General features: G+C 34.2%; 1 protein-coding gene and 1 non-coding gene across 2 annotated transcripts; one reads left to right on the top strand and one right to left on the bottom strand.

Annotated features, from left to right (window-relative positions):
• Positions 1 to 3,442: 3,442 nt before the first annotated feature.
• Positions 3,443 to 13,724, bottom strand: LOC124364710 (aldo-keto reductase family 1 member D1-like). Its single transcript, XM_046820400.1, has 6 exons — positions 13,706 to 13,724; positions 12,533 to 12,639; positions 10,894 to 10,940; positions 7,311 to 7,564; positions 6,269 to 6,425; positions 3,443 to 3,763 (listed from the first exon to the last, which is right to left on the bottom strand). Exons 3-6 carry the CDS (start codon positions 10,921 to 10,923, stop codon positions 3,632 to 3,634), a joined length of 573 nt encoding a protein of 190 aa, XP_046676356.1. The 5' UTR covers positions 10,924 to 10,940; positions 12,533 to 12,639; positions 13,706 to 13,724; the 3' UTR covers positions 3,443 to 3,631.
• Positions 11,944 to 12,014, top strand: Trnaa-ggc. Its single transcript has one exon. It is a non-coding gene; the product is annotated as a tRNA-Ala (tRNA).
• Positions 13,725 to 13,761: the final 37 nt, after the last annotated feature.

The raw sequence follows: 13,761 nt of genomic DNA on the forward strand, positions 1-13,761 counted from the left end.
TTCAATGGTGTTTGTATTAAGCACTGTGTACAAAAACATATTATAATCTACTGAAAAACAAAAAACCGATTTTATATCAACAAAACAATAATATTACTTGATGATTATTACTATTATTACTTTCATGAAAAAAGGAACATTGAACTTGTAGTGCTGTCAATAGCGTCATGGAGACCGTTTTGACCGCTTTGGATTTAGTCATAGTGTGTCAGTGTTATATACTGTGATTTATACAAGGCTATCCATTGCGTCAACCATTCCGATTTTTTTAGTAAACTGGAAAGATAGGCTCTCTCACTTCTTTCCTCGAACCTCTCTGAAAGGAATCAGGCAGATTCCCTATCAATGACAATTTCAAGGCGGTTGGATGAGAGCCAGTTCAGGAGTACCCCAAGGACCATACTTTTCCCTTCCTATTTTCTATATACAGGGTGTAAAAAAACTCCCGCACTGGTTTGGTACCCCCGAGCGATTACAAGTAAATCAATAAAACTTGGTACATCAGCACTGCTGCTACTAAGCTTAACTTTCACAACTTGAGCTAAGACAAGAATATTAAACTATCTATTATGATTGCCAATGGTGCAGTGTAGCGGGTTATCGCAAGATCACCGGATCAAGCAACGTCGAGCGTGGCTGCTGCTTGGATGGGTGACCGCTGATGTTCCTGTCCTTACAAGCAGCCCGCCTGCCCGGCCATTGGTGGTGGTTCGGAAGTCACCTTTAAGCCATTGGTCCTCAGGTTAAGTGTTAGAGAGGGCTTCTTAGCCCTAACTTCGCCTTATTGCTTTACCTTAATTCGTTCGGAAATCATCAAGCCCGTGCGGGACTTTTCGACATACTGTATTTAAATGACTTTCCTTCCAATATAATTTCAAACATTGTTCGATGTCTTCTTGTCGTGATGTTCACAGCTAATTTATCAGTAGAATTTATCATGAATCAGTTATATTGTGACTTAAATAGATGGTTTAAGTCAAATGGTCTTCTCTTAAATGAAGAGAAAACTAAGATAACTATTTTCTCACCATATTTCCGTGATTTTGCGAGTTTCATCGTAAATGGTATCATCCCATAAAAATCTGTCCCTCTTCTTCAACATCTGCCCCTCTTCTTGGTATTATTTTGGATTATAAACTAAACTGGTCTTAACATATTCATAACCTATACACCAAGCTGTCTTGAATTACTTTAGCCTTTCAAGTGTTGATGCCTGTAGTTGGAAAGAAACGATCCTTTAAATATACTACATTTATCTGTACAGTAGGTTAATATGCTATTGCATTCTTTGAGTCATCTAATGTAATTTTAAGACTATTTAGACTCCAAAAGAGAATTGTTCGCATTATGTCAGGTTCTGGTCATCGTGCTCACTGTAAGCCTTTTTTCAGTAATTGAATTTTCTCACTCTCCAAAGTATATACATACTTGAAGTTTTAAGTTTCTTTATAAATAACCATTTTGCACAGAAAATACCTTTAACCATCAGTACAATAACCCGCCACAAAGGTAACATTGATTCAGATATTGACCCATATTAAAAAGGAATACACTATTCTAATCTGCGGCTCTATAAAGCGCTGCCTCGAAACCTGAAAAACCTATCCAGCTCAAAACATTTTTGAAAGAAAGTTAATATCATTTTTCTAGATAGATATCTATGTAGTGTACAAGAATTCCTGTCAGATTGTACCAATGTAAACTATTAAGCGAACTTATCTGATTGTAATTATTTTAGTATGTGACTCATTTCATAAAATATTTTGTTATTACCGAAAAAATGATTTCTTATTCTAATCGTAAATTAGAAGTTGCTATGCTTTCCATTTTAGCACTTCATCAATTAGCTCTTGAAGTTTAAATAACCAGTAATTGTTCCGAATTATAGATATCTTTTAATGAAAATTGTTACAGACAAATTTGTGGAAAGTAGTGGGTGCCAGCTAGTGAAGACTTAGAAAATAGAATGGCGAAGTTTGAATAGGTACGCTAGAGAAAAATCATTACAAATATAATTAGTTTTAAAGAGATAAGATTAGAAAAACGCGCGGTCACGTTAAATAACTGTTATCGTTAAAGAAACATCGGTCTTGAGTGCAATATCAACGTATTAAAATATTGATACCAGTTGGTTATTGGAAAATAAAACTTCACACACACTTCATTTTATCATGATTCAATAGAACCAATGAAAGAATTCAATCACTAGAAGTGAATACGAGTGGGTAAACGTTATTAATTTATAAAGCTGCGAACTGATTTCTCAGAACCTTTATATCAGACGTTTCCGGCCAACATACGCGTACGTTATTCTGTTGTAGATGTGCTTTCGAGGACCTGCTCAAGATTGTGCATATTAAAATATTGTCAGTGTAAATCAGGTTTCTAAAATCCTATTGTCCTTTCGAACCTTCCATCGCCAATAATGAACTTTAAACAAATCATTTTTAGTGTATTAGATAAAAAAGTATAAATATTTATCAAAATATAAACAACTACTGTTGACAGCTGGCAGTATAAATAAACATATATTTTTTATAAAAACGATTTAACATTTTTAGGCAGTTAAGAAAATTCAGAATAACAAAGGGGAGGAACTAATTTTTTTATGTAGAACTATGAAAGTTTGAATTGATTACATTTTGTTGTATTTAGGAAACAAGTCACTTACCTTGCTACTAACAGTAGAGGTACGTAATGGCACTTAACGGCCAAAGATCAAACGATAACTTAAGGTACACTTTTACGTTAATTTGCGCAATACGAGTATCAGTCTATAAAGCCACGTACCCATCAATTATGGTGCACACCCGCACTTGGCAGTAGAGATTTGAGAGGTAAGAAAAGTGGCTTTTTTAATGTTATTATTAGATTGATGATTCAAAAATTTGGTATTTAAGGGAATTAGTATTTGATGGGAGAGCCCAAAATAAACCTAAAGTGCGAGAGAGGGGGTTGTTCAAATCTGGCACATTCGGTCGCAGTTGCGAACTAGGTTGCATCGAGTGTAGAGCAAACTACTGACACATCGGGGACGCTGTGTTCTTTTTGAATTGTCCTCCATAGGGGTGGTAAACATTGCTCGGACATAACTTGTTCTCTGATACTTTAAATGTAACCAAGACATGCCAACAAAAAAATTGTAATCTTGGAAATGACTTGCACAATTCAATTATTAATAATGATTGATTATCAACAGCTACGGTTCTAACAACGTTGCTTGAACCGGATATTTTATTGCATATTTGACTGAACGTAAGCAAAGCCCACCCACAGGTGTATCAAAAATGTCGGCATTCTTTTATTTGCCTATCTCCATGACCACGGGACACACGAAATTGCCTGGTGTTCACGTAAAAACCAAGTCAGGACTTTTAATTTTAGAGAATCTATATTAAAACAATTATTTTGTATTTTATGTAGGTAAAAAATTAAATTCTACTGTTATATCGAAATTCAAATTTAATTTTACACTGAATTACACCAACTAATACTGCAACATAGTAAACTTCAACCAACGCAGCAGTCTTACTGCGAATCTTCAGATTAGGAGTACCAAGTCCTTCGGTGGGTTGTTCCAAGTTCTGGATTGTGATTTTCAATTTTCCTCCGTTTTGCAGCTGCAGTAAAGTCAATTCTTCTTTTCATACGGATATTCAGGATGATGGCTGATCACCTCCACTACAAATCTTCTACCTTCCTCCCCTCGATCCAACAGATCAAGCTTAGACATCTCCGCCTTACTCAGCTCGAAGTCGAAGATCTAAGACACAAAAACCACATATTAATTTATATTAAACGAAGACAATGTTTATGGTTAGAATCTTAATGTGTAGAATTAAATTATACAAAACAACACATACTCACCTATACACAGCACAGAAAACAATGTTCCTTATCATTTACCTGGAATCCTTAGATGAAATGAGGTACCTAGTAGTTTCAGTACCGTTGCCGAAAGGCAACGAATTTGCGTTGTATATGTACACAAAATGGCTTTTCGTGAAATTGATCAAAGAATTTTCTCAAACGGTTAAATTGTAACATTTTTTTTTGTGAACCTTAAATTTTATAACAGAGAGTAAGAGTTAGATTTTATTAACTTTGGCAGACAGGCCTGATCAACCTGGAAAATCCATATCAGCTGGCTATTAAACAGCTGCAGCTCCAGCTGGCCAAACAACAATTGACTCCTACTTCCTGTTGGACTTTGTTACTGACTGTCAGGCTTCACGAGGCTTATTCTCTCTCTCTCATGGCAATAGTTTGAAGATTGTTCAGTTGGAAATTGAGTCTCCACGAGGTTATCTATAATGTCTTTACCTACATTGCTCCCTTCCTGGCCCATTACTGGATTGTTGCCAAGGTGAGGTATTTTAATATTCTTTTAAGTCAAATAATGTGTGCTACCAAGAAATTATAAATACTTTTGAATACAGATACTTGGAATTAATTTTTCTTTTCTCAACCAACCAGAGTAAATATATTAGTGAAATTAAGAAGCAGAAATTACTTGAGCGTTTATTAATTTGTAAGTTGTACTCATAAATATAAATCCTTTCAGATTGTAAATATTATCATAGTGTTTTAATGGTTCATATTTTCTTAGATCCAAACATATGTTGTTGCAATGGTTAGAACTTTTATTTTAAATAATGCATTTGAAATAACAACAAAATGTACTTTAGGTAATAAATAGTGTTGTGTGGCCTATAAGTTAAAAATGATCTGTTAGTCTGTTTTATTTTTGCTGTTGTTTGTAAATTCAGGATAATAAATGTTGGTAATTTATGCTACGTGCTTTGTCAAAATGTAAGTAAGAAAAGGCATTTGTAGAATAGGAAACAAATATGAAAAGATGTTTTCAAGTGAATTCTATTTAAAGCTTATTTTAGTTAATAATTTATTGTTGGAATTTAATTAACTATATCTCATTATATTGACTACTGTAGATTGAGTAATTGACTAATAGTTAATTTTTGGGGTTATTTACATTACAAACCGATTATATATCTCTCAAAATACTTCATGTTAAGATTATTTCACGGAATATTTAGGTTTCATTGTTATTATTGTTAACATAAAATTTTACGTGCTATTCTGAAGCAACTATTATACATCTTTTAGTGTCAAATATTTTTGTAGATTCTATTGTCTGAATTGTGCTCAGGGATTTGTTCGGGAGCGGTTTGTGTGCCTCCACATAGGTCTGCGTACCACTACCTACCCAGTGCCCGTGCCATACCTGCTACTGTGCCTTCCTCCCTGACCGTGAGCCCTTACGGAGGCGTATGGTTGTGATCTACGTAGTTGAATAATTACTTATAAATATCTTTCTTTATTGGATAAATATTGATGTTTAATGTGCTTTGTGTAAATATGTGTCTAGTTTATGTAAGTATTGTTTGATTGATATCTATGGGTAAAATACCAGAAGTACTAGTGGCCGGCCAAGGTAATGTTGTTTAGTGTATAATTACTGGTGTTTAGGGTATATTGTATTGATAAATCTAAGGGTTACCTGTACCCTCAGACTGTTGAGATCCAAATACAGAAATGTTAATCAAACCTTTTTCCATGATATGAAATGTAAAATTACATAATTTTAATAAATATTTCATTTGATAAATGTTTCTTGTGCAATAAAAAAAAAACAGGCTCTTAGAATTTTTCTAAACTTAATGATTACATTGAATGAGTTTAGCTTTCTTACATGTATTTCCTTTTCTTAAATTTACCTTGTATTTAACTCACTCTTACTTTGGTTGGTTATAAGGTCATTAATTTTACAACATCATTCAGTAACGGGTCTTTTCCTTGTTCTGACTCCGTTCTCCTACCACACTACTACTGGAAACAAGGTGGCGCCCTCGGATAGTACCGTTAACAGTTAACTCTACTACGCCGTTAACTTGTGAAAACCACACCTACCCTTCCCACCCCCTAGACTGAGCAAACTGGGAGCGCTACAAAATCGATCGTCAGTTATGATAAGGTAATGTCGACAATGAGAGGGTAGTGTGAAAAGGGTTAAAATTAATTTGTTAAATCAGCATCAGCCTTCTGACCGAAAGTTTCCTTAACTCATTAGCTGAGGCTGATATTACTATTATTTTTGTGTCAGAATGCTGGTTTTACGTATGTGACGATAAGTAAAATACTAATAGAGAAAACAATACTATTTGTACAATAATTAAATATAAATTTCATGAAAAAATTGGCGATCTACCTATAAAATGAAAATTCTTATAGACTATTAAGTACGTACATCAAAGTTCTCCTTCAGACGGTCCAGGTTGGAGCTCTTTGGCACAATAGCGATGCCCAGCTGTATCATGTGACGTAACAGCACCTGGGCAGCTGTCTTGTTGTGATTCTTGGCGATCGCGAGCACATCAGAATCCTTTAGAGGGTTGTCCCAAGATCTGCAAAGCATTAATCATATAAATCCCTTTTCCTTTTTAAAACCGAATACAATTGTGGTTCGGTATGGTAATTTGTTACCTACCGTCATAAGAGACTAACCAGGCTCATATTTTTTGCATAAAATAATACTGTAATCATGATTGTATTTCAACAAACACCACTGAGTTTTTTACACACACACACACACACACACACACACACACACACACACACACACACACACACACACACACACACACACACACACACACACACACACACACACGCACGCACGCACGCGCGCGCACACACACACACACACACACACACACACACACACACACACATATATATATATTTCTTGTAATGTACTCCTTAAGTGTTCCGGGAAGGTACGATCGGTAAGATCATGTTTAATCTTAAATATATAATACTTAAAACTTAAACAATATTACTATGAAGTATAGTATTGTATTGAGACTTGTACATAACATGGACTTCTGGCTAACGATCAATAGATCATTTATGATAAACATCAGTTACCCGTGGCTTTGCACGCAATTTCGCAACCTGAAGAAATTTCATGCAGATTTCACGTAGAAAAATTTAAATATAGTTTCTAATAAGAGAGCTGTGTCACTTTGACCGAAAACAGTTTATTGAGCGCAGCGAGTGAACGGCGCAACCAATAATCAACTTGACCACATTAATGTTTTAGTCTTGTTATTATGCACAATTTTGTCTATTTAATCTTTTTTGTATCTCTTGTAGTTTTTAAGATCCATTCAGTATTCATAAGATTTGGAACAACTGTATACTCAATACCAAAAACGTTAAAATCCTACCTTTAGCTAACGGAATAAAAACCAATCCACTTGTCAGATAAGATAAAATGAAACCTTTACCCTTGAATAAGTCCTTCAGGCAGCCCCGCACTAGTGATTCCCATAGAGCCTAAGGTGGAGTATGACGTGATGGTGATGCCATGCTTTCTGCACAACTCCTGCAGTTCTTTTGACTGCTGGTAAAGGTAAAGCTCTATCTGGAGGTTGGAGGGTTTAATACGGGCATTCTGCAGTATCCTGCTTATCTGTTTCACATTGAAGTTGGATAGTCCTATGTACTTTGTCAGTCCAGCATCCACCATGTTCTCCATCTCCTGTAAGAATAATGAATTTCGATTTTCAAATAATCAAATAATAATGTTAACTATTTATTGAGTAGGTTTATTCTGTTTCAGAATGTATGCATTATATGAAATTAATATACGTAACAAAATATTACTTGTCTTGTAACAACAACGTTTAAAAAATGTACTTCAGCAATTGTCACAGGTATTTTCTGACCAAAAACGTGATGTGAAAAATATATGTATAACTAGCAGTTACCCGCGGCTTCGCACCTGTATGTGCTCTCCTGGTTCGAATGAATTATATTTCCCACGCCAATGTTGAGGTTCCCTTCTTACCACGATCAAAAAATTGTTACAAATTGTACATTTGTGGTCATTTAAATTTACTCCTGTCTTACTATTTTTTCTATCAAAGCTGATTTGCCTCTCTCTCAATCAAGAAAATATATGTACATACACAGCTCTGAGAAGCCTGCTTTTGTCAAAAGACAACTCAGAGAGGTTTCATAAATTTAAAGGTGTGGTAAATTTTAGACTACACTGTATCTTATATCTTCACTGCTGGCAGTTACCCGCTGCTTTGCACGTAGTTTACTAAGTGTTGTACGTTTATGACCATTCCTGACCGAGTGAATTATATTTCCGAAGCCAATTTTGATCTCGCCAAAAAATACGTCAAAATATTTATTATTATGGTCAATGAAATTTACTTATCTTAGTCTTTTTTGTTCCATAGTTGATTTTGTTCTGATTGCCGATCAAGAAAATATATAACACAGAGGCCTACTTCTTCAAAGAGAACTAGATTTTATATCAGTATTTAAACTTATAGTAAAAGAGTTGTTAGTATTTTAGAACATTTACAGCTGAAATTGGTACATTACTTCAAAAGTACAGTCTAGCGTAATTTCGTCTAGCATAATACTTATCGACTGCTTCAAAGAGAGTCTTCGGAGTGAAATTCTGACCTTCTTATGTTTTATGACATTTTATAAGGTAAGTACCTAATCGTTGAAATCTAGAAAGGCCTTAAAAATTATGGTTACACTAATCAGTTGATTATATTAAATTTGACAGGCTCATTAAGTGATACTAATTTTAGAGACCAAGATGTGATTTTTCGCTAATTTACAGATCAGTGGGGCGCAATCCGGGGAGATTTTCGAAATACGAATAGGCCTATTTTCATCCCAGGAACCGCAAGGATGTCCATGTAAAATTTCAGTGCAATAGGTTGAGTAGTTTACGCACGAAAACAAAACAAACAAAAAAGGCACTTTCACATTTATAATTTTAATTAGAATGGTTATTTATTCACTCAGAACATTAATATTATTTTTGAAAGGACACAAACCATACAGAATGTTCTGTGAATTTAGTTATTTGACTATAGCTAAGCAGGGAAGTGGAACGTATCTATAGAAAGAAGCCAAAATGTACATATAGGAAAAGTGGTAAAAAAATTTTTTTTGTAATAATAGAATTGTTTTAATGTTTTAAATTAAAGTTGAGTTGAATAAATCAATTATACATTTGCAAAACAGTAAAGTGGATTCTCTGTAAAAATATAAAAAAGATTTATTCTAAGGCTCCATTTTTTATATTTATTTTAACAAATCATAATTTGACGACATAACATCCTAATAAGAGATTACGTAATTAAGCAATAAATCAATACATGTACGTAAATGGCAACTAAATTACAAATTGGTAAAATAGAACAGGTATTTGTTATCGAAAAATAAAGGTTGAGTTATTTCTAAAAAAAAAAAATGTTACTTTGCATACATACCTAATACATAATTTACATTTTGGAAAAGGTCGAACCTCTGTTTAGTATTAGGGATAAATTAAATATTTTTGAACATAACCTAAACCCATATATATGAAATTTGAACTTCAAATGTACAGTTTCGACATAAAGAAACAGTTAGGGAGTGCGTTCAAAAGTAGTGCTTTAAGCGGAAAAAACTATATTATCTATAGGGCCTTTCAAGATAGTAGATTTCCTTTCAACGCTACAAAATAGTAGGTCAATTCAAATTCGGGTTTCCAATAAACGTATATACATACATATGCATTTGTAAAATAAGGGTAGTAAAATATTAATGTTCTTTTATATCCTTTTATGTACTGGCAAATGGCTTTAAATTTTTTTTCTTAATGAACAGACATTTTTATTGTTTGTACAGCATATGTTGGGCATTACTGGGTAAACGTTTTTACGGGCAAAGCCACAAATTAAAAAATTATAAAATGAAAATGAGCATCCTATACATATAACAAAGAAAACTTTATGATGGGACACAAAGGTTTTAATCACGTGGCAGGTATATAGTGTCGACTATTTATTAGATTCTTTTTTTATTCTCCATTCTTCGATTATATTCCTAAGTATATCATTCGGTAACGTTATGGAACAACATAGAATACTGCAAAAAGTTACAGGTAAAGGTGTCTTATTTCTCCAGCAGGGCTGAGAAGCCCTCTCTAACACAACCTGGGCAACCAACGGCTTAAAGGTGACTTCCGAACCACCACCAATGGCCGGGCAGGTGGGCTGCTTGCAAGAACAGGATCGCTCAGCGGTCACCCATCCAAGCAGCAGCCACGCTCGACGTTGCTTGATCCGGTGATCTTGCGATTGCCACTACACCCACTACACTGCGCCATTGGTATAAGCAACTGAGTACAACTGAGCCGCAATCGATGTGATTAAGTCACTTTACTGCGCGAGTAGTGGTAAACATAGAGAGGTCAACTGCTACTGCTGATTGCTCATAATCGCCTGTATTATACAAAAAGAGATTTCCTAACCGTGAAACCATGAAAGGTTGAGGCATGACATTTTGTACATAGATTTATCTTGTTACTGACAAATATGTCACTTTGAGGATTTAAACTTTTACTATCAAACCTTCAAAACACACTACGATGCTATTCATCATCGATTTTAACCGATTCGGAATACATTTTGTGACGTTTCAGAGCGTCTTATAATGACAGTTTTTTTTTGTACTTTCACCAAATGTTCTTACAAAAACGCTTTTACCGGTTGGGGCATCATCAGTTATGAAATTTATAAAACACGTGTGTATAAAATGGAAAAATGGTGTAGCAATTAAAACACAATTTAGAAAATTCAATAAAACTCATAAATTAACTTTTCTTCTTTACTTCTTTTCCAAATATATGAAAAAATATCAATGAAATTAGCAGAAGGTTGAGAAATACACTTATCTTTTAAAAATTATATATTGCACTTTCAATATTGTTTCTTTTGGTCCATTAAAATTCTTTAAATACTACACTTAACGATTCCAAATTTCGGATTTGTAAAATATTCAAAAACTCACCTTCCACAACGCAACCAAGTCAGTTGTCATGTCTAGATCATCGGGACCTGAAAAACATTAAGGAAATGGTGTATAAAAAAAACTTATATAGGCATATTTTATAACCTATGTGTGCGTTTTTTGTGTTACTTGAAACATTTATGAACGAAAGATCCGAACCCTTTGGAGAGAGAAGAATCTTTTTTTTTATTTCCAGCCCCCTTCTTTATCCACCTATTATTTTATTGTTTTCTTCATAACGAAAATAACAAGTGGTTGAATAAGTAAACTAATGGATGTAATTGTGATTGGAAGAAATAACACTTTTCAAATTTTATTAAATTCATATAAATGACAACAGCGTAATTTTAATTAAACGTACAGATCCTGCCGCACGAGCATGCTATTATGGAACTTCTAGCGAAAGCATTTATTTTTACCATTATAGCGCAATAGGTCAAATGTGAATCTAAAAGACCAACTATTTCAAAAAATTAATAATTCAAACTCAAATATGACTCGTAGATCCCACAAATAATGGCCGGTCACTTAGATACCCACTAATCTAAGAGAATAAATCTACACAAGAGAGCTTTCATAGGACTATATTGACTTAAATATTCCAAGAGAACATAGAATCAAAGATAAACTAACTAGATTGATGACAGAAGATGTATAAACTTGGGATATCGGGACTATTGGAAATCCAGAAACTTTGGATTCTGGTCTGTACGAAACAAATAATATTTTAAAGCTCTCCGTGAAAAGATTAATTAGTGCGAGCAGTTCCAGAACTTACTGAACCACACTGAATTCACAAAATAAAACAAATAAACAGCAATCCCGTGGACCTCGGTTTCAGAAGAGGAGGGGTACATATTCTGAGCTGTAATAATATTGTTTTACTGGAAGAAAAAGCTTAAAGCACGTTTATTCATCCATGCAGTATGTATCTTAATGTGAAGTGACATATCTCAATGTCCAACATAAACCAAAATATAATATATTATATAAAATATAATATTGGACAGGTACGGCCAAATACAATATAATTGAATCGTAAAAAGCGAGGGCTCTGTGGTGTAATGGTAGCACATTCACCTGGCAAGTGAGAGATCCGGGTTCGAGTCCCGGCGGAGCAAGTACTTTTTGTGATTAAATATTTATTGAAATTATATATATATATATATATATATATATATATATATATATAAATATATATATATATATATATATATATATATATATATATATATATATATATATATATACACACACACACACACAACACTTTTAATAGTCATATTTTAAATTAAACTAACTTCGGTGTCCTGTTAATTTTACACTAATATATTATGTTTAAGCACTATACATATCAAATAACTTCGCTAACTTTAATGTAACTATACAATTGTTTATATGAAAATTGAATGAAAGAATCTATAATTTAGATGCTTTATAATCACGAATAGGATATATAAAAGTATAGTTATATCAAAGCTAAATTTTTACTTAAAGCCTGTACATATAATAATATGTAGGACCCTGATACAAAATTATTTTAAATAATGAATTAGATAAATCTTTGATAAGCAATTTATATTTATTATTTGATTATTCTCGTACTTTTAAGATAGTTTTTTTACGAAATAGTACTTACCAGTGACATTTGTTACATCAGGTTTGAACCCAACTGGATGATGTATCAGATACAGGTTCACGTAGTCTACTTGCAAGTCCTTCAGCTGCTTCTCTGCTATATTCTTGCTATATTTAAGACATTACTACCATTAGGGGTTTCCATAATTAAGATTGTCTCACTTTTTATCAACATCTATTATTTTAAAGAACTTGATTATTTAAGGGCATGTAAACATACAGTGTTATTGGCTGAGCGTTGGCGAAGTATATCATTCAAGAAGCTAAAAAAGTTATACTCGTCTGTTTATTAATCGGTATGTTTGTATGTATGTCTGTCTGTCTATCTGCACGATATTTAGAGAACGAGAAGACCTATAGAATTTAAACTTTTCTTGAAGCTTCATTTGTATATAAACAACAATGAGTTATATTATGTGTTTTTCTCTTAGGACAAGAAGCCTAGAAAATTGCACCTAGTCCTATTATGACCTTTGCACTGCCTCCGGAGTTACTGGATATTCCAGATGAGTGAGTTGGGAGTAGGTGCACCTCGACATTTATAAGAAAAAAATTAGGGCACTAATCTCAAGTCATGTTCCCTCAGAAAAAGGGAAAGTCAGCTCTGAACTAGCCTCTCCAGTCAAAGCAGGTAGGAGTGGCACACCCTTATGTCTAGGCTGGCAAGAACCTTCCACTCTTAGGGAACGAACCCTAACAACTCCAGCAGTCATCTCTCGCAGTAGACTAGACCTATCGAATTACCCTTGCGCTTCAAAATCTCACCTTCCAGTTGAACCCACACTGGGTACAGCAAAAACTGATGTGTTACTTAAATCTGTGCAACCTTATGGAAATCCAGGAGCGGCACATCACTAACCGCAAATGTCGAGATTATGTGTGCAAGAGTAATTCGAAAGAGTCAAAGATCCTTGCTAGCCTAGACATAAGGGCGTGCCATACCCTGTCTGGATTGACTGTAGAGGCTGGTGCTGAGCTCGCTTCCCCCTCTTCTGAGGGGACATAACTTGAGATTAGTGCCCTAACCTTTTTCTTTTGAACCTTGTGGAGATCTACAGGAGGCGTCCCCACCCCACACCTACCCATCCAGAATATCCTGTCACTCCGGAAGGTGCAATTTATAAGATTCTTGTCTTAAGAGAACAAAAGACCCCTAATATACGAGTGTTCCTACCTTGGTTGTTATGAAGATGTCCTCACGTTGCAGTTTGCCGCTGTCCATCCACTCTT

This window comes from Homalodisca vitripennis, chromosome 6, assembly GCF_021130785.1.
Source record: "Homalodisca vitripennis isolate AUS2020 chromosome 6, UT_GWSS_2.1, whole genome shotgun sequence".
Lineage (NCBI taxonomy): Eukaryota > Metazoa > Arthropoda > Insecta > Hemiptera > Cicadellidae > Homalodisca > Homalodisca vitripennis.